At 39.8% G+C, this 23,646-nt stretch overlaps 3 protein-coding genes across 3 annotated transcripts; 1 reads left to right on the top strand and 2 right to left on the bottom strand.

Moving 5' to 3' along the window:
- Positions 1 to 576: 576 nt before the first annotated feature.
- LOC139643750 (uncharacterized) lies at positions 577 to 1,884 on the bottom strand. The gene is made up of 2 exons (XM_071519012.1): positions 1,751 to 1,884; positions 577 to 1,566 (listed from the first exon to the last, which is right to left on the bottom strand). Exons 1-2 carry the CDS (start codon positions 1,760 to 1,762, stop codon positions 637 to 639), a joined length of 942 nt encoding a protein of 313 aa, XP_071375113.1. The 5' UTR covers positions 1,763 to 1,884; the 3' UTR covers positions 577 to 636.
- Positions 1,885 to 2,642: 758 nt separating this feature from the next.
- unc119c (unc-119 lipid binding chaperone c) lies at positions 2,643 to 7,358 on the top strand. The gene is made up of 5 exons (XM_071519003.1): positions 2,643 to 2,898; positions 3,996 to 4,109; positions 5,081 to 5,171; positions 5,854 to 6,026; positions 6,880 to 7,358. The coding sequence occupies exons 1-5, from the start codon at positions 2,643 to 2,645 to the stop codon at positions 7,029 to 7,031; spliced, it is 786 nt and encodes a 261-aa protein (XP_071375104.1). The 3' UTR covers positions 7,032 to 7,358.
- Positions 7,359 to 11,166: 3,808 nt separating this feature from the next.
- On the bottom strand, positions 11,167 to 22,901 carry LOC139643749 (inositol 1,4,5-trisphosphate receptor-interacting protein-like 2). Its single transcript, XM_071519010.1, has 3 exons — positions 22,267 to 22,901; positions 20,303 to 20,549; positions 11,167 to 18,072 (listed from the first exon to the last, which is right to left on the bottom strand). Exons 1-3 carry the CDS (start codon positions 22,482 to 22,484, stop codon positions 16,720 to 16,722), a joined length of 1,818 nt encoding a protein of 605 aa, XP_071375111.1. The 5' UTR covers positions 22,485 to 22,901; the 3' UTR covers positions 11,167 to 16,719.
- Between the last annotated feature and the right edge of the window lie 745 nt (positions 22,902 to 23,646).

Here is a 23,646-nt window from a genome sequence, read left to right as displayed (position 1 = left end):
TTGAGCAGCAACAGGATAGGTCATATTCTTACATCTGATTGTGCTGCGGTGTTCAGCTATACATGCTTTCAATTCCCGTTTTGTTTTTCCTACATAGGCTTTACCACAGGGACATGTAATCAAATAGATGACACCCCTAATGGAACATGAGATAATTCCTTTGATTTGTATCTTCTTACCGGAATGAGGATGTTTAAAATGATGGCATTTATAAGTACCGTTGCATTGTGCGCAGGCATTGCATTTATAATTACCATAAGGAAGTGGCGGCAGTCTACATTTGGATTCAACAACAGGGGGCAAATCAGAGTTGACAAGTCTATCTTTAAGATTTGAACCACGGGAAAACACTATCAATGGAGGATTTGAAAACACATTAGAAGTGGATCTGTCAGACTTAAGAACATGCCAGTGTTTGTAAATCACATTCTTGAACTGTCTAGCACATTTTGAATATCGAGTAGTAAACGTCACAGAATGTTTTTATATCACTATTTAATAGAAACTCAAACAACACAGATTACATTTTTATTTTTTATTTTTTATTTTTTTCATAACTACAATACAAAAGCAGGCATCAGTTGCAATATATTGTTGTTTTAATGAATTACTCCTCTGCAAAGTTTTCCTGGGTTATCATGTTTGGTTTGTGGGGTCCTCTGGTTTCAGTCTCTCATGTGAGTACCAAAACTCTGTTATGTCTTTCAAAGTCACCTTGGGCTGAGTCCACAGTTTTTCTTCCTCTCTCCTGCCCTCCCTCCTTCTTTCACTCTTGTGCTTTGTCTTTTTCTCCTCCCTCCCTCCTACGTTGTCGTGTCTTATCGTCATGCCACTGGTATACCAGAACTCCACCCTCTCTTCTGGGGTGGATCTGTGGGCCACCCATAGGTTCTTCAAGTCTATTCCTCTCGCTGTCCCTCGCTGCCCCGCGCTCACCGTCCTCCCTTGCTGGACGGACAGTCGCACCCACAGACAGATGGTCAGACCCAGGAAGACAGAAGCGGTCACTCCCAGAAGCCACAAAGTGATGAAACAAACCAGTCTAGAGGACTGATGAGACAAAGATCTCCAATCTCCTTCTTTACACTTTGGAGATGTGGGGTTGCAGCCTTGTGTGATGTTAAGAGTCTTGTTTTTATTTAAGGATGTCTGATTGTTTCCTTGGATAGGGCCAAAATCAAGATAGAGTGGTGTGGTGCTTATTTTGTTGGTGTTTGCTTGTGTACTTACATCTCCATTATTTACTACATTTAACTGGCTTGTATCATCCAACTGTGTTTGGACAATTGACAACTGCTCTGCAGTTGTTTGACTGACATCACTGTCTCTTCCTGGTTGTTTGCTGTTGTGGAAAGCTGCTGAACTGGTAGTTAGTGTCCCTTGTTTCTTGAATGTGCCATTGGCAGTTGCTAGGAGTGACGACGACAGCGGCTCAGCATTAGTGTTGGACTTGGAAGTTGTGGTCTCTCTCTGGTTCCAAAGAGCCTCAGTGGTGGAATCAGTGACAGGTTTTGCGAGGAGGTGAGCAAGGTTGAGTAGCAGGGGAATAAGAGTTCTTGACAACATCTGTCGGACACACAAAGAAAGTTAAAGACAGGAAGAGAGAGACAGACATTCATGTCACGTATTAAAAATGACATCGTCCTATCGCACTCCTCTTTGAAAGATTATGTTGTTAGAGGAAAACTCAACACAATACAACACAATTACCAAAGAAATGGCACTGAACTAAAACAAAAAGCCCACATACCTCATATGTCATATAAGTCTTTGCATCGCACTGCTTTTTCTTCCCTTTTACACAGGATTTCCTCTTTCATGCCCAGGGTGATGCCTGCTTGCTGATGGCTCATTTGATATCGCAAACATCCAATCACACTTCTCTCGACTGCAGTGAGAAAGCAGGAAGTTTGACTCCCGTGGCAGCGTGATATTGCGGTGGAAGTCGATTGGTTGAGGCAGGGTGTGGGCTGCCTTCTCAACGGCCTCCAGCTAAGTCATGAGACAACTTCCTCTTTTCTTGAATCATCTTGCATGTCAGAGATTTGAAGAGAACGCAAGCCTGACATTGGTTTTCATAGAAGCTCTGTTCTACTTCTGACTACTACTTTCCTCCCCTGCTATAAATGCTCTTGACATATGAAGAAGGACATCTAATTGTGTTAGTAAACTCAAAGTGAGATTTTTAAACAACCCATATTGCTGAATTATAAAGTTAGGTGAAAATATAAAGTTTGTTCTTTTGAAGGCTTGCTATTTTATATTCCACTTTTTGTCTCACTCACATCAATGCTCTTATAGCACATTCTACAAAATGTAGTATACATTCAACAATGGTATATTACGCTTTTGCTTTGCAGACTTTTGTGCCCACAGTATTTTGGCCCTCTAGTGAGGCCATAGCCTGCGTGTCCAGATTTAATTAGGGATTGACTCAGATTGCCAAATCCAGATTGACATAATCTGTTTAGCCACCAACACCCTGAGTTGTGTGAGCTGATGCGTGGATAATATCCTGTCCAACTGCAATTGCTACGCTTTGCGAAAAGACCCTTATGACAAATTAGGCCTGAATTTGACCAGAGGATATTTCCAGATAGAAAAAGGAGTTGGCATGCCAAATGGAGAGGGAGAGAAAAACCATGCTAGGGAGTAAAGTGGAGGCGGGCCAGACACTACATGAAGAAAACGAAGGAGAGCAGGGAGAGGGAGGGGAGGAGGAGGAGGCCATGGAACAGGGGGAGATGGTGGTCGATGGAGGCATAGAGGATTGGAACGGGTTCATTTCAGGGGAGGCGGCATCTGTGGCGCCAGAGGAGGAGCAGGTGGTGGCTGAATGGAAACCTGGTGATCCAGTGACCCCACAATATGTCCTGAGGCTGAACGGTTACACTAAAGGTGAGTCAAGTTCATGCCACTGGCACAGATCTGTTATCATTTGAACCATAAGGAAGATAGAAATATGGAACTGTGAGGAGGGAAGCAATACTGTTTGTGTGTGTACATGTGTATACAGTAAATGCATTTAGAAGCTGTCTATGTTTTGCAACTTATTTTATGGTTAGAGTGAACAAAGCAGGCTATATAGAATCTACATCAAGAAACTTCAGGGTGCTGTGCTTTGTCTAGAAGTGTCAGGTAGTTAATACAATTGCTGGAGATATGGGATGAGGAGAGATGGAGGGCTTGTATTGCACAGCTATGGAATAAATTGTTGGATATGGAGGGAAGTAGGTTGACTAAAAGTATATTTGAATGGGATATACAAACAAAGGGGCTCAGGCCAAGGGAAATATGACATATGACATATGTTTGTAGTATTGGGTTGCGAGGATCTTTTCAAGAGTAAGGCAAAAGTTGATATTCACACTGTAAAAGAACTAGCCTTTCTGAAAGTAAAAGAAATATGGGCTACAGAAATGTGGAGCAAAACCAGAGTTACATACCTTTTGTGAGCATGAATATTTTACTGAAAACTCTGTCCTACATAATCTGCCCAAGAGGAAAAGATCACTGTATGCTCAATTTAGGTCAATCTATATTATCCCACCATATTGAAATAGGCTGTTATGTAGGCGCTTCTGGGGTAGAGAGAATCTGTGATGTGTCATCTTAATGAAATGTAGTATTGCCCTTATTAAAGTTAACAACAATTTGTACATTTTGTATGACAAGGTGAAGAGAGTGAAGTGAGAGGTACATTTCTATTGTACAAGGGACGTTGAAATTTGAAGTTGTTGTTTGAACATAAGATATTTGGGAATGACATGAAAATAAAGTATTCCATCAGTGGGCTAACATGCATACTATGCACTAGATAAAAATCAACAAGATAAAACAACTAGATAAAATTCAAGCCTTGGTTGCATGTCATCCACTCTCACATTTTTCCTGTTTCTCTCTACGATACACTGTCAGGTAAAGCAGAATGTCATAAAAGACTATTGAAAAAAAACAAAGTTAAATTTATGCTGTATTGGTTGGATGTCTAGCAGAGTACCTGTGTTCACCAGAAGAAAACATCTACAACATCAACTTCTCACGCTTCAAGATCAGGGACCTGGGAAGTGGAGCAGTTATCCTCGATATCAAGAAACACTGTCCAACAGGTACTGCTGCGTGTGTTAGTGTGTGTGTGTGTGTGTGTGTGTGTGCTCCACTGGGAGCTGCTGAGTACAACCAGTCTTCTATTGTTTACCATTGCCAGGGTCGTTACTGGAAAAAACTAAGTTACACATTACTAGTTACTTTTCTTAAAAGCAATTACTTTACTTATTACTCCCTGAGAAAAGTAATTAGTTACACTACTCATTACATTACATTTGCATTACAACCTAAAACAATTGTGCTAGGCTTACTTTTAATAAAGATAATAAGACAGCATTAAATTCTGACTTTCTGATTCATATTTACCACTTTGGCGGCTCCTTCATGTGCGCACTACTCATAATTCCAACATGACTTGAAGGCAGGATAAGACAAAGGAAATCTTTCAATAGATAATAAAGAGGTTAAAGAGACTAATGAATAAAACGCAAGTAACAACCTTTCTGTAAGATCAGTAACTGTAATGTGATTACTGAAATTGGAACAGTAATGCCTTACTTTACTCTATTACAGGAAAAAGTAATGTGATTACAGTAATACATGGTGCGATGGTTGAGAGGGTTGAATGACCACTTCCATAGATCTCCATCTTGGGTCTCATACACACAGTGTGTGTGCAAAAGCTGTGATTTATGATCTGTAAGTTATTATCGATTTCCTCCAATTTCCAGTCATATAGCAAAAGATAACACAACTTTCTACCATAGTGAACTATATAGTGAGGGGAATGGGAACGGTTTCGATCAGAGCTTAGATCATGAATTGAGTTTAAAAAACAAAACAAAACAAAAAACTAAAACTAACAGCCAATCAATAAAGAGATTAAAAAGGATGTTATGTGAAATCACATTCTAGTTGTAGTGTGATTTAATGCCATTTTGGATAGACCAGAAAGCAAAACATCACAGTGTTCCTCTCCTTCTCCAACTCTCTCTCTCTCCCTCTCTCTCTCTCTCTCTCTCTCTCTCTCCAGACATTACAGATGTCACGGACGTTGATACAAGCAGATTCATCCAGTATCGCTTCTCCCCTGCATTCCTGTCCCTCAGAGAAATAGGGGCTACGTAAGTCAATCCCACACATATTGATCTTTTATTCTGTAAAATGCACTGCTGTTGTTGGTGTGTGTGTGTGTATGTATGTTGAAAATCATCAGAATCCAATGCAAATTGTAAGAGCTCGAATAATACTACTCCTACTTTTTCTTTTTCCACTTCTCTCATTCAGGAGTCTCATTAAACAGTAGCACCTTTGCACCCATGGATGTTTTTGGTAATACAAGTGTAGCAGAGAAAGACAAAAATTTAAAAGGATACATGAAAGAGAAAATGGAAGATAATTATAAATAAGAATAGAGCAGATGTAAACATAATCATTAGACTACTTTCTTCACTAGGCCTACATTTCAAAACAATTATACTACTTCTTACTGCGTGAGCATACAAAACATGATCAGTTCATAAAAATAACTTGAAAAACATATTTTTCCTTTTGAAATTAAAACGAATTTAGGGAATACTTCAATCATTTACTTAATTAGGAAACGTAATTATGGTACTATCTTACCATGGTATTTGTGCTTTTACTATTGATAAGTAACTGGTGGCAGTATATCCCACTGATATACCACATCCACTAAATGGCTCATGTTATGTCTGATGGTCTTAGTAAGCTCACATATATCAAATAAATACCATTGTTTTCTTACAAGTGCAAGTTTCAGCTGTTCAGCACCCTGTCTCCCAGGTTGGAGTTTACAGTGGGCAGCAAGGCAGTGAGCCGCTTTCGCCTGATCGAGAGGCATTTCTTCAGAAGCCTCCTTCTCAAAACCTTTGACTTTGAGATCGGGTTCTGCATTCCATACAGCAGGAACACCTGTGAGCACATCTACTGCTTACCCGACCTGGAACCGGAAACAGGTGGGATTAACATGATTAAAGGATAATTCTGGTTATGTTTAACCCGGGCCTTATTTTCCTTGTTTTTCTAATCATGACGATTGATTGTGTTGAAAATTTCATCACTTGCTTCGTTGTAGTGCGTTCATACATCCAGGTCGCTGGGAGCGCTGATGTCCCAACACACATACACAGGGCCAAAGCGGTAATTTCCAACAATTAAGTCCAAAAAATTAAAACACAACCTAGTTACTCTAGTTCCTGCATTGGATGTAGGAAGGTCCCATTGCAGTGTGAGTGTCAATGTGTTGAAAGGTCTTTTTGGATTCAACTGTTGGAGGAGTGGCCCTGTGTGTGTGTGTGTGTGTGTGTGTGTGTGTGTTGGGACAGCAGCACTCCTAACGACCTGGACAGATGAACGCAGTGATGAAATTTTCAACACAATCATCATCACGCTGGCAAAAACTAGGAAAATAAGGCCCACGTTGAAGATAAATGGAATTACCCTTTAACACACTCAAATACACACACACACGCACACACACACACACACACACACCTGTGTTTTAAACCAAACCCTAATCCTAATATTCACTGTCTAACAACCTTAACCCTCAACTTTAGTATGTCATGCCTAAACTGACTGTAATTCTAAACCTAACCCTAACATTAACCCTTAATCCTGACAGTAACCCTTTTCATAATGTGATTAGACTTTCACTTTTACAGGTTTTTATCTCCATAGGGACATGTGGACAGATAAACATAGCTGTCTCTCTCTTTCTCTTTCTCTCTCCCTCTCACACACACTCACACATGTCCCAGTTGCACTAGTGTTTCAACACATTCCTTGTGTCTCTTTTACCCTGGTCAGTCGAAGAGATGATTGACAACCCCTTTGAAACACGCTCGGACAGTTTCTACTTCGTCAACAACAAGCTCATCATGCACCACAAAGCTGAGTACTCCTTTAACCAGGGAGCTGATCAAGTCAATGGGGAAATTATCGGAGAGCAGGGTCAATAATGTCTGCGGTCTGGGATTTTATCTTCAATGGCTACAGAAAATCATGTGTGTGTGTGTTTCTGTTGTGTTTAGTGGGAGAAATTTGTTGAAAGCCTGGGTGTGATTGCCCAGGGTAAGCCTGGGTAAGTGAGTGTGTGTGTGTGTGTAAAATAATGTATTGGAAATCCTGGAGACTAATGAAGGCAAAAAAGCTAATATACTGTATTAGACTCTTGTAGAGGTGAAAAAAGATACTGTTAAAGATTTATCACATGTTCTACATTCCATTGTAACAGAGTATGGGAGTCCCCTCAACTGATCCTACTGGTTATAGGAGTTGTAATCACTGTGGTGTATCCATTAAAATAAAAGAAGATATATTTTCATCCAGCTCAGTTGTCTTTATTTATTATAATTCAGGTATACAGAAATAAATGCAAAGCGGGGTAATGAACTGTTTTAAGTTAACAAGTTACTCTTGTTACAGGTTTTGGCCACACAATGGCAGTATAGGACTTTAAAATGCCATGTGCAGTACAACTTCTATGTGACTATCTATGAGGGCGAACAAAGACAAAAATGTGACAAATGTCACCATAGTTATATATATATAAAAAAGACATTCCCTTTGAATGGTAGCCTACAAATGGTAGTTTTACAATATTCAGTAAACTCTACTTAGTCTGTCTTACAAGGAAATTATGTGTTTGCTAATGTTGAATTGTTGTGATGTATTACATCTAACTGTTGATACACACATTTAGGCTTTGCATGTATTTTACCTTATCTTTATCTGATTTCATGATCTCATAATATCAAATAACATGAACACATATCATTATTCTCATATTCCATTGAGTTCAGCACAGATGGAGCATGGCATTAGTTCAGGCAGAACACTGAAGCCGTTCCTGCGCCCAGCTGATCGGCTATCAGCTGTTTCATCTAAACAACTCTTCAGCTGATCAGCATCAGCTGACTCTCAATCACTAATCACATTCAAATAAGTCAATGAGGCAGTCTCTAGAATAACAGCTCGCAGTCTTACTCTGCTGTTCATTGATACCACTGCTACTAGGTTGCTGCAAAACTCCCTCCACCGCCCCATCCTCCTCCTGCTATTGTCTGTACATAGGATGTTGTGTAAGCTATTTCGAAATTATGTCTGTTTGTATGTTAAGGTTTTCATATATTGAATGATGTATGTCTACTATGCCTTGGGGGTTAATTGCGCTCCCTGCAGAATCTCATGCACGCTGCTTCAAGAACAGTACCCACACATTCATCCATGTTCACACACACACACGCCTGTACATAGTTTGTATTCATTTGTGTTCAATTTTAATATTCTTCTTCAATAAATTGTGCTGATTCTAAAAGGGTCTTGTGCCTGCATTACATAATGCATGAATGAACCACCCTCTGCTGTTAGACCTCACATTATTCTTAAACCATTGAATTATGAATTCTATTAATTTAGTGTTAACTAAAGGTATAATGTTGTAGTTTAATTAAGATTAACTATTAAGCTAATTATTAATTATTAATATTGAAATTGATAATTAACTTTATGAGACTGATATTACACTGATTTTTCGATATTGTAGGAATATTTAATTAAACATAGTACAAATTACAATTATCTTGGACTGGAAATCAGCTCATCAGCTCAGAGTTTTGGCTTGGCTACAAAGGAAGCAAGATGACATTTTATGCCATCAAGTCAAAGTTTGGTAGAATACCTATACCTACAAAGGTATGGCTCAAAATATATCGGTCTATCCTGCTACCCATACTGCTGTATGGGAGTCCAGCATGGGGCCCTATGGGGCCCTATCTGAGTAAAGTATGGGGCCCTATCTGTTACCCAAACTTTGATAAATGGGACAAAAGTCCAGCTGAAATCTTTCAGCAGTCTTTCCCTTACACCTACAAATCCAAAAAGAGCCATAAAATTCTGGCAGCATCTTAACAGCACTGACCATAATTCCATCAAATATACAGCACTATTAAGCAACACCACATCTCGTAATAAAAACACTCTGATTCAACTTACTTTGCAGCTCACAAACACTGCTGACTTCCAGCACCGAAACAATAACCCACAAACAAAATTAAAACAACAGAAGGAAGATAATTCTAAACTTTGGGAATCTGAAACCAAATGACAAAATAAACTGCAATTTTAGTCCCTTCTATATTGAAAAATTGAATTAACTCATTATCTGAACATTCAAAACATAAAAGCATGAAACATTCTTACAAAACTAAGGCTTAGTGATCATAATCTGAATGTTGAAAGAGGGAGATACAAAAAAGAATGGATGCCCAAAGACAAAAGGCTGTGTCAACAGTGAACTTGTGAACTGCAAGAGGTAGAAACAGAATTGCACTTTCTATTAGAATGTCCAAAATACAAAAATATCCAAAAAATATACTTCTCAAAATTTGAAAGTGCATTTCTTAATTTCTATTCCCTCTCAAACTCATTCAAACTCCCAGTGGTTCTTGGAGAGGAAGAGAAAACAATGATACTTGCTGCCAGATATGTTTAATTGTGTAATAATCTCAAGGATGATAACTTGTGAAATTGTCTAGGCTGCTTTGCAAGTGTATTGTCTATAGCACTGCATAGAGTCATATTTATCATATGAACAGTTTTTAAAATAGAGTTTTTATAATTAGGAATTCCTATATTTTATTAATAATTCTTTATGTGATGATTAATTATTGGTCACATTTAAGGGGTTTACAAATATTCAATATTTTCGAATAACATTTGTCATCGCACTGTTCACCCAGCCATACCAACCCATGGTCTGTCTCACTCTCTTGTCTCTCTCCTCTCCACATTGGATGTAGCTTGTTGCATTATACTAGCTGTTATTTTATACTAGTTGTTTTTTTAGGCAGGGCTTGTTATGATGTTTAATTAAAGACCCTATAGACAACTTTTTTGCTTTAACTTATCATTATGAAGTAAATGTTGATTGCACAGTGTAATGGCTATAGAATAATGACACCATCGGCTTTAGATTGGTTCTCTATAAGCCTCACTTTTACTATGCAATTCTGTCTGCCACCGGGCACGATCTCCTGGGAAAATGAAGGCTCGACTTACGGCACAAAGGAAGTGCGTCATCCATTGCGCAACCAAAAGAGGTAAAAAAAACAAAAAAAAAAACAAAAAAAAAGGTAGCTATCCCCAGTAGCGGAAATGGCAGGCGGTGGAACAACCGCAGTGACAGTGGAAACACTACCCTCTATCATAGCACTGAGATTGGGGTTTCTAGTTGGGAATGTTTCTTGCTTTGGACAGTAGTAGTTTGGACAGTAGCAGGCTGCTAGCGGTAGCGTTAGCCATGTTGCTAACGCTACCGCTAGCAGCCAGAAAATGAACCAGGAGCTACAAGGAAGCCAGGACCAGCCAGAAACAAACATCTATGTTTGTTTCTGGAACAAAAGAAACATTCATCTAACTATGTTTGTTTCTGGCTGCTAGCCTTAGCTATCGTAGCTAGCGTTAGCAACGTTAGCCATGTTGCTAGCTACGATAGGTAACGCTAGCAGCCAGAAACAAACAAATGATCCATTGTCCGTTTGATCATCTAAACAAAGACACGTTTTCTTGCAGTGGCCTTTCTAAAATGAGCAGTGGTGAAAGTTACTATATTTATGTTATGATCAAGGAGTTGATAAGCAGACAGATGGTTTGTTCTATTGCACGGAGCTAGGCTCTAACAGAAAGTGATCTGGTTGTCTTTGCAACAGCGGCGCAAACAACAATACCACTTGGAAACACTAGGGGGGGACAAAGGGGGAAAGTTGAAAAGTTGTCTGTATCTACTTTAAATATGATGAATAAATATAAATGGATTAAAAGCTAGTTCCTAACGTTTCAAACTTCATCCTTCATTTTTTCAGCTGAAGCTTATCAGTTCATTTGTATTGCAGAGGAGCCCACCTGCCAAATGTAGTTGCTGTATGACTTATGGTTTCTGAGCTGCAGACACTTTTACTGGAGAAAAAAGAAAAGAAGAAGAAGAATCCTAACAAATATAATAGGGTTCCCAGCACTACATGCTTGGAACCCTGATAATAAAGTACCAGTACAATAGGAATAATAACAAAAATAATAATAAACTTTATAGCACATACTTTTCAAAAAACAGTTTACAAAGTGTTTTACAGAGAAAATAGAAAAAACTGACAGAAGTACAAATTTGGAGACATGATTTAAAAATAGTAACAGATTCAGCCAATCTAACAATGGGAAGTAGACTGTTCCACAGTCTCTGTGCCATTGCTGCAAATGCTCTATCACCCTTTGACCTTTGATGTTGCAACAGCCAAGAGTCCTTGGTTTGAAGACCTAAGGGTCTTCAAAGGGTCTGTGGTATGATATAGATGATGCAATTCTGCAATGTACTCAGATGCCTGGTCATAAAAGGCCTTATATGTAATTACAAGAATTTTAAACTCAATTCTGAACTTCACTGGAAGCCTGTGTAAAGATGCAAAGACGTGTAATACACTTAGTCTTTGTCGACAATCTTGCTGCAGAGTTTTGAACTAATTGGAGCAGACTGATTCAGACAAACAAGGCATTACAATAGTCTAAATGCAACGCAACAAAGGCATGAATAACCCGTTCAGTGTTGTAAAAAGACAAACTGATTTTGTCAACATTCCTCAATTGAAAATAGCATGACTGTACCAACTTCTTGTTGTTCAAAATTAAAGTTTGGATCAACACACCTATATTTTTTGACACAGGCATAACATTGCTTGTAAAAAGAGCCTAGGGACTCCTGGATCTGTTTGCAAAAGCTTTCAGGACCAGTAATAAGAAGTTTTTTCCTGAATTTAGCTGGAGGAAGTTGTGAGCAATCCTTGATATCAGCCAAACAATCATGTAAAATGGTCAGCCTATAAAATCATTGTGATTAATTGATAGATATAACTGAGTGTCATCGGCATAAAAGTGAAAAGCAATATCATGCTGACGAATAATTTCCCCCAAGGGTATCATATACATAAATAGAGAACAACATTTGCCAAAGAATTGAGCACTGGGAACCCCACATGTCATTTTAGAGGCTGATGACATAAAGCTACCAACTGATATTGTCAAATTCCTGTTGGAAAGATCTGTTCAGATCTGACCAGTCCCAGAGACACCAGCACACTGCCTCAATCTATTTATTAGAATAGCATTGTCAATGGTGTCGAAAGCAGCATTTAGGTCAAGTAACACCAGCACAGAACACTCACCAGTGTCAGCACTCATCAACATGTTATTTGTGACATAGGTAAGTAGGTAAGGTAAGTTTAGGTGCTATGACGACTGAAACTTCTGAATGACATTATTTCTTTTCGACCACATCTAGGAGTTGCTTTGAGAACACTTTCTCCAAAATTCTGGAAATAAAAAGCAGTTTAGAGATGGGCGTACTTGGTATAGTGGGGTCAAGGCTGGCTTTTTTTTTTTTTTTTTTTTAACAAAGGCTGAATGCTGGTGTGTTTAAAATAATCAGGAACATAGCCAAAAGAAGGTGAGCTATTCACAATAGTTAGCAAACAATGGGCAATGGTTCCAATAACATCTTTGAGGAATTTAGTGGGTAATAATATCAGCAGGGCTTAATGAAAGTTTCATGTGTGATACAGTATCCATGAGATCCTGCAGAGAAATTGGCATAAAATGACTCAATAAGACTGGACAATTTGATGGAGGACAACAATTAAATTGGGTGGTCTAATACCATTGTGTATTACATGTAATCTAATGTCCACAAAATAAGATAAAAAACTTCTCACAGTCCTCAGAGGATGACGTAGAGACAACAATAGGAGCAGAATCCATATGACTGTCAATTTTTTTTTGAATAAAAACCTGGGATTGTTCTGATTTGCAGACATTAACTCAGAAAAATATGTAACTCTGGCAGCCTTAGTAGCTTTGATTATAAGAAGACAGAAGGTCTTTCATCTGTAAATAATGAACATGAAGTTTGGAGGACTTCCACCTTCACTCTTTCCTTCTACATTCCCCTTTTTGGCTGCGAACGATACCATTTGACCATGGAGTTAAAGTGACCAGTTTTAGTTTTGAGAGGGGCAACAGCATTTTTGATTTTGTTGATTTACACAGGTCGTTAAAACAGTTTACCAAATCATTTTGATGACATAACTGAGCCATATACATTCTCTTAGACTGGTAAAAATAGATGAAATTTTTGCAGCAAATTGATCATTTAAAACGCGGGAGCATACAAGATGTGTGTGTTTTGTATCTTGTACATAACCATTTATATTTAACTTATTGATGTCAGTATGGGAGTTGTTCTGACTGAACTAAATCTAGAGTATGGCCGCAGTTATGGTTAGGACCTGAAACATGTACCAGATTTGTCAAAAAACTGAAAAACCACCTCTACCCCTCAGACAAGGAAAAAAAGACATTTAGTTACTGATGTCACCTTACAGGATTTCTGGGTAATGAAATCCTCAAAATTCAAACAGTTACCTCACTGCCATTTCTCAACATAATGACAGTTTATCTTTCGTTTTCGTGTTTGGATTTCAGGCCAATCACAATGCTTAAAAATGGAAGACTCCACCCAACAGGTGAAGTGGGCCATGTTAAACAAATGCACAATCAAATGACAGGCACAAACTGTTTAATGTGAGTCGCGGAGCTGACAGGTTGTGTTGTGAAAATGTTGAGAAAGAAGAAACTAGATATTAATTAATAGATCTTAATTTCAACCCAATGTGAGTGATAAAACAATGTGTGAATTTAACTTGTAAACAGACAGACATGTCATTGTCATTTAGCTATCTATTGTTGTTTGACTGTAATGTTAGCTAAATATGTTGCAGTGGTGTATCATATATCATCTTTGAGTTAATCTGAATGTAGTTTTTTAAAAAGACAGTCATCAGTCTTGTAACTTCTGAATACATGCACTGCTCTATTTAACAGAGCCAAATGGAGGCAGGATGACAGGAGACAGGCCAGCAGATTTCAGGTGATTAGATGGTGAGGAATGTTAATAAACTAAAAATAAGTGTATTTCTGGTTTTACAAAAGCTGTTGTTGATGCCATATAAGTGATGCCCATCTCCTAACTGGTACCCTTGTACACAATAATAGCATTCAATTTGTAAACACCTCTCAACGAGGTGCATTAATTTGGAACAGCTGTGTTTACATGGAGCCTTTTAATCAGAATAGCAGCCCAATCAGAATAAAAATGCCTCATATAAACGCCTCAATCAGAATAAACTGGCCTGATCCGAATGAAATTTCATTCCGTTTGAGAGGGGTGGTTTAACCCTCTCATAATCCGGTCGATGGATAAAATTTTGTCATGTAAACACTCATTCCGATCACTTTCTTTATCTCGCCTCTTTCTACTCACGCTCGCGCATTTCACGTAAGTAACGTCAATAACGTTACCCTTTTTTTCCAGGAGGATTTGAATGGATGTGCTTGTTATTAATCCCAGGGCGCTTAGGCTTGATGTAGGCAGCGCAGCCCGTTTTTATATCAAGCCCTGACTCCGCCTCTCCGGGCCAGTTTCGGTTTACAGCGGTGAAAATTACATATGGACCCAATCATTGCGGGGGCAAAACAAAACGTCTTTTTCTGACACTTATGGAGTTGTATGTTTTGATAAAACTGTTGCTTCATCAGAAAGAACAGCAGTAAAGAAATAACCGACGCAGGTCCATCTTTTAAAAACGTAAACTCATGTTAGAGTGCTGGATTCGGTGTTTTGCGCATGTCAGAAATTTTTATTCTGATTACATACTGGAGCATGTAAACGCACATCTTAATGCGATCGTTATATTTAGCGCTCATGTAAACACTTGTGTGGCAATCTTCCATTAGAATGATTTCACTTCAGAATGAAAAAAAATGTCTCATGTAACCGCAGCTAGTGATAAGGACTACTAGCCTATGTCAGAGCCATGCAGTTATCTGAAATTAATCAACACCCCTCCAGCCAATAATAATAATACATTTTAATGACTGATATTTTGAGAGCTGACTTTTTTTTGTCATGTTTCCTCTAGCAGGAGGAAGTTGAGCCACTTTTGAGGGAATATTATTTTGATTGTCTCCAGTATGTGGAAGTCGTAGGTCAACTGCTTTGAACCTGCATATCGCCTTGCTATTTTTTGTAGCAATATGTGCGCCTGACACTCGAAATAATGTTGTAGGTAGCTTTTGACATTATTATCCCCATTGTAAAATATGAAAAAAAAAATTGTGGGGCCCCTTGAGTATTTTTCACCCCCCTCCCCCCTGAAACGAAACCCTTACTCCGCCACTGGCGAGCAGCAGCAAAACATTGAAGCCTAACACTGACAAGACAGTCTCCTGACTGATAAAACATTTGCTTTCATGTACACAAACACACATTTTTATGCTTTGGTAGAACACATTAGACATTAAATAAGGAACTGTGAAGAATCCAAAGACTTTGAACAGATTTCCATCAAAAATGAAAGGAAATGAAAAACAGGTCCACAGTTTTTTGGCCCTGTTGTTATTCATCTGACTTAACAATGACATCAAGCAGCTGTTTATTTAAGCCTTAAATCCACTCTAAATAGTACCTATTTTCTGTGTAATTTAAAACATCTGAATGACAGGGTTGTTCATAAGGGAAAATACCACTAGTGGGTGTGTGCCATTTCCCTTCATTTTCCTAATCACAATCTCTACATTTGAAGATGGAATTTACCCTGCAAATTATGTCTACTTTGATCATATCATAAATATATTTTTGCAGTCAAACATTTATAAATAAACACATTTTTCATACCAGAATAAACCAATTCATAGTTTGCATCAAATAACCATGAACCAATAACTATAAATTTAAAACCTTTTGCTTATATAATTCACTAGCAGAGACAACATGTGTGCTGAATTTGGTGATTTGCCAACATAAATGAAGCATGCACCCTGTTTCCTATGGGTTAGTGCTAGGATAACAGCAATGTGGAGTTTTGTATGGTGCAAATGTGGGTACTATGGCTTACAGTAAACACTTGGGTGTTTAAGTGAGGATAAAACATCAATCAAGCTCCGTTCCTCTGCAGTGTTAAAGGAATACTTCACCACAAAATGAAACTCCATTGAAGTTCATAGGACCACCAAACACACAGCAAGTTTGCCCATGTATTTCAATCTTAGCATGCTCCCAAACCATTGAAGTTAATGGGGGCATCTTTTAACAGCTTAAAACAAAGCATAAAATGTCCATCAAATTTCTCTAAAGAGCTTGTGTAGCATAATCCATGTGTTTTGTAGTCAAACAATTGCACTGTGGGTCCAAAAGTCAAATTTTTACCTCATTATCTCCTATATTTTCCTCACTGACAATGCTCTAGTCATGCATGCACACTACAGCGCTCTGGTGGAAGACTGCTTGCTACTGTGGGGTACTAGAACAAAGCATTATCAGTGAGGAAGGTATAGGAGATAATGAGGTAAATATTGGACTTTTTACAACTTTTTAAGGAGCTGTGAAAAGATTGGTGGTCCTTCCAATTTCAATGGAGTTTTGACTGACTTGGGGGTGCATAGACAATGACTGAATTTCCATTTTGGGGGAAACTATTCCTTTAAGCTCATACATTTCCAATAGCATAATATAACTAAAACAGTCTCCTCTACATTTTGAGAGTGTTAGTCCATATCTTGGTGTTGGCAGTGTTGGTGTCCTGCCCTCCCCAGTCCATTACTCCTCTGGGGTCGACTCAGCCTGATCAGCCTGTGAAGGTGGGTCCAGGCGTAGGCAAGCCGACCTGATACCAGGTCCAAAGATGCTGGAGGGATCCCTGCCCAAAGGTTGCCACCTAAACCCCCATGATCCCCTGCTGTAGCCTCCTTCACCAGTTTAGGGAGAACCACAGAGTCAGGCAGTAATCTGGTAGAAGTTTCCCCTCCGAAGAAGAGGTGAGCCACAGCTCGTTTCTGGAGGAGCTCCCTGAGGTTTCTCATGAGGTCCTCCACTCGTGCCACTAGATAGCTCTCCTTCCAGACCTCTGGGGGTGTGCTGAGGAGCAACTGCAGCCAGGCGGTCTTCAAGACATAGGAGGAGAGCACAGATCTCCATAGCATTGCCCCCTGGCTGTCCAGAGCCTGAGCTCCAAGGTCACGAATGGCCTTGACAAGCTGGAGGACCTTAAGGTGGCACGAGCCCTGAGGAACTCGCGCTCTCAGCCAACCAAGGAGTCTCTGCTCGTGGCGAGGGAAGTGGAGCCTCCACAGGTCTTTGTCTTCAAGAACCTTCATCTTGGTGGAGGTATCCGAGATGGCGATGGTGTCCATGGGAACAAGGTAGAGTCCGTCGCCGAGTGGCAGGGCTGGCAGCAGGCGAATCACCATGGAGATGTGGCAGCAGATGTAGTCGGAGCGTGGGGTAAGGCGGAGCTGCAGCCGTTGATTGGACAACGTCAAGCTCAGTGTACAGCGCTGTTCATATGGATAGCGCACCGTTGCTAAGCAGCGCTGGACTGCCGGGTAAAACCAGCGTAGGACAGATTGTGGGCTCAGCCTGTATGCTTTGGCTCCACCCACCGACCCCTGCAATGACCTCCCCAGGGAGGGTGGAGGGTGAAGCCGGAGGAAGGTGTCAGTGAAGGCCCGGTGTTTGTGGAGCCACTCCTCATGAGGGGGAACCTCCAGGCTACACCGAGGAACTGGCCCCCATTCTGGTTCCTGCTTCTTTCCATCTTCCTCTTTCCTCGATGTTACTCCTTCCTCTTTGGCCACATCCTTCTCCTTCACCCGGTTGTCCTCTTTCTTCTCCTCTTTGCCTTGCCTGTTCTTGTGCCTCTTACTTTGCGTCCTCCTGACTTTGCAAAATGTCTGTTTCACCTCCTCTGTTTGTCTGGTGTCTTTCTGCTCCCCCTCTGCCATCTCCTGCCCCCAGATGAACCTGGGATCCACTCTCAGCCCCCTGGGAAGCCTCAGAGGTACCAGGATGTCAAAACAGTCTGGAGAGCCCACCTTGTGTTCCTCATATGAGCTGCCAACCTGCAATCGGAGTCGGTGGGGGTTATTGATATCATCACTGTTACAAAAGGTGCTATGTGTAGCATTCATTCTGGGACATTAGTATACACTGTAAAAAAAAAACAAGACCATTGCTGAGACGATTGGCAGCCTCTACCAGCCTCCACACTGCATTTTATAAAGTGTGCCACGGGGCAGATTTGGTAGAAAATCTGCTTGATTGCTTTACAGCACAGAGATATTGCTTTATGGCACAAAACAGGACTGCTTACCTGAACCAGGGCTCAGCCCTCCCCCAATCCTGTTCTTGGATTATTATACTTACACTTGCTTACTAACTCAACACAATTGCTGATAGGAGAAATGTTTTATTTTACTTTTCTTTGAAGATTGAGATTTTTTAAAGAAAAGACCTAGAATTCATACATTTTTAAATGCTATTCCCCTTCCCTTCAACAAATTCTTATGGGACAATAAACCACCATGGATAGACCTCCAGAAGCTGACCATGGACAGAGATAAAGGCAGTCTTGAACAACCTAGTTTACAGAAATATTATCAAGCTGGGTATTTGTTAAAATGGGCTTACAAAATGGAGTTATTTCCAGCATCTTGGGAAACAATGGGGAACGACATTGTACAAGACTGTACTCTAACCCTGAATAGTCTATGGTACTATCTGAGATATCAGACAACCATCAATAACCCTATTATTCAGCCTTCCTGTGACATAACATCCAGTCTTCAAAAGTATCTGAAATTTGATGGGACACAATCTCCCCTCGCAACAATATTGACAATATTGCCAAATGGAGGGATTCGAGAGACCATTTATAAACCAGGAATGGGAATCAAAAGGTGTCCCAAATGTCTGACCTGGCAACCTTTGAAGACATAAATTATATTTATGACATAAAACATAAAAACGACAGCTAAGATCTCAAACTATTGGGTGGAAAACAACTTAAAGCTATAACAGAAATAGAATCAAAAGGTAATAAAATCACAAAATCTAACCAACATATTGCAAGCCAAATATATGAAATACTTATTACTATAGAACCATCAAGTCACCATGCTTTAGAAATTAGTTGGGAGAAAGACACTGGAGATACTTTAAGCCATGAAGCTTGGCAGAAAATTTGGAAGACTTCGCGCAAAGTTTAAAATTCTGTTCGTAACAAGCTTATACATTTTACATTTATAAAAACTAATGAAACTAATGCATTCCTCCAACACAGATATATGTTGGCAATGTAAATAAGAGAGTGGACAGTTTATCCACATGACATGGAATTGTCCCAGATCTGGTTTTGGTCCACAATTATTAACACTGTCTCAACCGTTACAGGAATATAAATTCCCTTGGACCCTAAAATCTGTATTTTTAACTATTTGGATCATCTTTGGTTTCCATGGAATAATTGTAATAAAAAAAAAGACGAAAAAAAAAAAAGTTGATTTCATTTTGATTTGCCTGTATGTGTGCAAAAAGAATAATTGATATTTCCTGGAAAAAAACAGATGGTATATCTTGTGAATCATGGCTAAAAAAATATTTGAGGAAGCGACCCATTTGAACAGGATACAGAACTAATCTGTTGTGTATTGTGCTGCCATGAGTGTACAGCTTGTGTATGTTCAAACATAATAACCCTCATCTCATGTTTTTTCTGGATAAGAGTGTCTGCTAAATGCCTGAATTGTAAATTGTAAATAGAAGAGGGCACTGTTCTGCCAGCACCAACAGAGGTAAAGCCCTTATGTTAGCAACATCATCTTTGTGACAGGAAGCAATGGCATTTATGAGAAATGTGGTCTTAATAGTGAGAAAGAAGAGAACCAACAATACCACTGGCGTGAGACAGAGGCTATGAATTGTCTCCACATGGTCTCATTTGTTTATGGTGATTATACCAAAGTATCACAATTAAAGGGGAATGCTGGCCATTTTAACAAATTTAATATTATTCAGAAGGATATATATACTGTATATATATATATAATACATACATTTTCATCTGAAAAACCATGAATTTGTTTTGCTAGTTATTTATAATTATATAATTGAACAGAAGTGCATTGCAAATTTTCTGGGCAAGTTTCAGGGCATTTTTCTGTTTCAATTGTACTAAAACTGAGAGGGAGAATGTTCTGGGGCCTACACTCTCTGTTTCACTTCCCCCAGTGTTTTTGTTCAGTCATCAAATAGCTAGACTCAACCTTTCTTCCCACACCCTTCAACACCCACCTGTAAGAAGTCGCCCCTGAAGGCCAGGGAGGATTCTGGGGTTACGTCGGCACGACCCACCCTCACCAAGTCTCCAATGAGTTTGGCTACATTGGCTTTGCTGTGGCCCACCACATGTGGAGAGAGACGCACCCACTGATTGTAGTACTCCTCCAACAACTCACGTCGAGATGCGCTTGATTTTGGAAGTACATCAGTGGGCCCGGCAGCTCCTTTCCTGGCCCTTCCTGGATGGGTGGAGCAGTACCTAATGATAAGAAAACATCGGTGAGATGTTGACATGACTTTTGGAGAAACATTAGCCTGGTTCCAGCCTCCTGAATCGCGACCCACCCACTCTTCAGATTTGGTCGAGCGATTCAGAGAGTCTGGTGTTGCTTTGGTGTTCATTGGCGTTTCGGCATAATACTATTTGTTGAAATCATTCCTTAAACAACATAATCAACACCCCCCCCCCCCACACACACACACACACACAGAAAACAGCTAACATGGAGGCAATCTCAGACTCAATAACGGAGTGGTAACGAAATGGCCATTCAATCTGAATATCATGCTCGAGAAACGTGGGATGAGAGGCATTAGTCAGACATATCCACACAGATACATCATCACGTCATCTTTTCAGATAGCTGATGGCATTTTTTAATGAATAGAATATATAAATATATAAATACATTCTGCATCTGTTACTGCAATTGTTATTCGTCAGGTTTTTAGACCTGGTTTTAGAAATAAAACTACTGAAGGAAATAAAACCATTGAAGGTGGCCAAGCAATGCATGCACAATTAATATTGTGCTACATGAATGATTTGGAGGTGACTTTTACAGGGACTAATACTGATTGATCAAAACTGTGTTGTGACAGAATAAGCTGGATAGCATGATTTCTATTCACTTCAGTTGATTAAACAAGCTAAGCAGTTTCTTCTCTTCCCTAAGTAAACTAAGCTCCTGGAGTAAAATATATCAATTTAGCAGCACTAACACAAAGTCTGAAACAGTTGATTTCTCAAGGAAGTGTGGGCCTTCTATGTTTTATTACAGTGCTCACAATGCTACAGGCCTTGACTTCATGTTCTACATAGATGCATTGACATTTTCCATGGCAAAAAATAAATTCTTCTAAATAAATTCTAATTTCATTTCCAGCTGGATCCCAAGTGAGCCGAGTCAAATTGTGTTCTTCTGACCACAAGTGTTGGGTATTTTCAAGTTTCAGAAAGCCACATTTTAGACTGTTCAAGACCTTTTCAGTGCTCCCTGGAATTGAATTTAAGAGTAATTTAAAAACCAAAATAAAGAAGCAAAGCTGGCAAAACCAGCCTGTTTCTGACTGAAGTCCGGTCAAGGTTATATATATAACCCTTTATCACAAGCATGTTAAGTTAAAACTTTATTATCCCAGAGGGAAATTCATGTAGCACTGGCTCCAGCACATATACTTTTAACACAGATAACAGCTAATGCATTATATCTCAAAGGGCCATCTTTATATACCATATCCTATGATATATCATGTTCCATACTACATTAAACACACTCACATTCACGCCTATAGGGGCATTTTAGAGTCTCCAATTCAACTGACCTGCATGTCTTTGGACTGTGGGAGGAAACCCACACAAACACGGGGACAACATGCAAACTCCACACAGAAAGGACCAAGACTGAGAATCAAACCCAGGACCTTCTTGCTGTGAGTGCTAACCACCCAGTCAAATTGTGAAACTATAAATGGGAAGTATAACAGGAAATTAAATGTTAGGGGACAAGAAGTCCAGTTGTGGTTAGTAAAGCAGATAGGACGCATATTGTACTACTAACCCTGTTCTGTCTTTATCTAAGAGTGGACATGCAGCGCAAAGAAACCTGTCATTACATGGTGAAAAAGAAAGATCTATAACTGGATTGAAGACTTTTCCATACTTTTTAAGGACCTGTAGTGTTGATGATATCTACCTGATGAAGAGGAAGCACAGCGCGATGGCCAGGAGGAGTTTAGTGAGGGACAGCAGGACCGGAGGGCCTGGATGGGAGCAGCCGTCCAGTTGGTGTCCAAGGTCGGGGCTCGGCTCCGGGCTCAGTCTGTGGCCGATGTGGTGGAGAACCACCAGGCCGGTCAGCATGCAGGTGAAGAGAGGCCAAAAGACCCTGAGGTTGAGTGTATAGACACTCATTCTCCACCTCCGCCTCTCTCTTTCTCCCCACTTTGTTTAGGCTGTATGCGTTGGCTGAGATAAAGACACATACTGTATATGCCCGAGGGCAGGAAGAGGGTTTGTTTAAGGTTAACCCATATTGACACACTCTCAAACACGCCCAACTCCAGTAGATGTTCTCCTCCTTTTCTTCTCTTTTTCTACCCTCCCTTCTTATGTTTTTTTTTTAGCCTTCTGAGTGTCCTCTCCTTTAGTTTTTCCTCTTGACGACTTTTTTCCTTGCTGTGTCCCAACACAGGTTGTCAGATATTCTCAGCATTGGAAACCGATGACTGTAGCTCCACCAGTCAGCTTGCCAAACTCAGCTCCTGTTTCCCTTCTGCTCACAGAGGAAGCAGAAGTTGGTCTCTTTCTCTTTAACTGAAGCTGCACCACAAACTCATACAGAAAGCTAGAAAACCCCCCCTTTATAAATCTTGTCCTCTCTCCCTCCCTTTCTCCATCTTTTTTTTCTCTCTCCTCTGTCGCTCTCCCTCTCCCTTTTCCCCCCAAACTCTCTGTTCTCTCTCTATGTCTCTCTACCTGTCTCAACCAGTGAGCTCAGAGGAAATGCCAAACTATTGAGAGGAATTACAGCGTTGGAGAAAGAGAGGAGGAGGATGGACAGAGAGAAGGGAGGAGGAGGAGGGAAAACAGTCATGGCTTTTTCATACCCCGCCTCTCTTCTTAAAGAGACAAAGGCATTGCTTTCAGAGTCAAAGTTACACGTGACTTGTTAGGAAGTACACTGTGGGGGAAGCTGGTTTTTGAGTTTTTGTGCTTGCCAGAAGGTCCAGCATCTCACATGCAGTATTTCCGTTAGGTCCTTGTTGTACTGCCATGTCTGCATGTAGTTGCAGGGGTTAAATTGGGCTGGAACAATCCAGAACAGCTTTCCTGCACCCATATGATATCATCAAGTCTTATCTTTTATAATGTTGTCTGTGTAGAAACAATGCCGACGGTCATACAGCTCACCATGCTAGGTTTCTTCTTTTGCTCTTTTTCTTCTCAAGAGGTAATAGGCCTATACAAGTATTAGTAGTATATATATTCTACTTATTAATACTTGTATATTTCTAGTTTATATACAGTATGTACAGTATATATATACAGTATACACACATACTGTATAAACTAT

The sequence above is a fragment of the Centroberyx affinis genome, unplaced genomic scaffold (assembly GCF_046629955.1).
Source record: "Centroberyx affinis isolate AG114_WGS23_722 - 3 ecotype Tasmania unplaced genomic scaffold, CSIRO-AGI_Caff_v1 ptg000647l_1, whole genome shotgun sequence".
Classification (NCBI taxonomy): domain Eukaryota; kingdom Metazoa; phylum Chordata; class Actinopteri; order Beryciformes; family Berycidae; genus Centroberyx; species Centroberyx affinis.
This window is presented reverse-complemented; position numbering and strand designations above follow the sequence as displayed.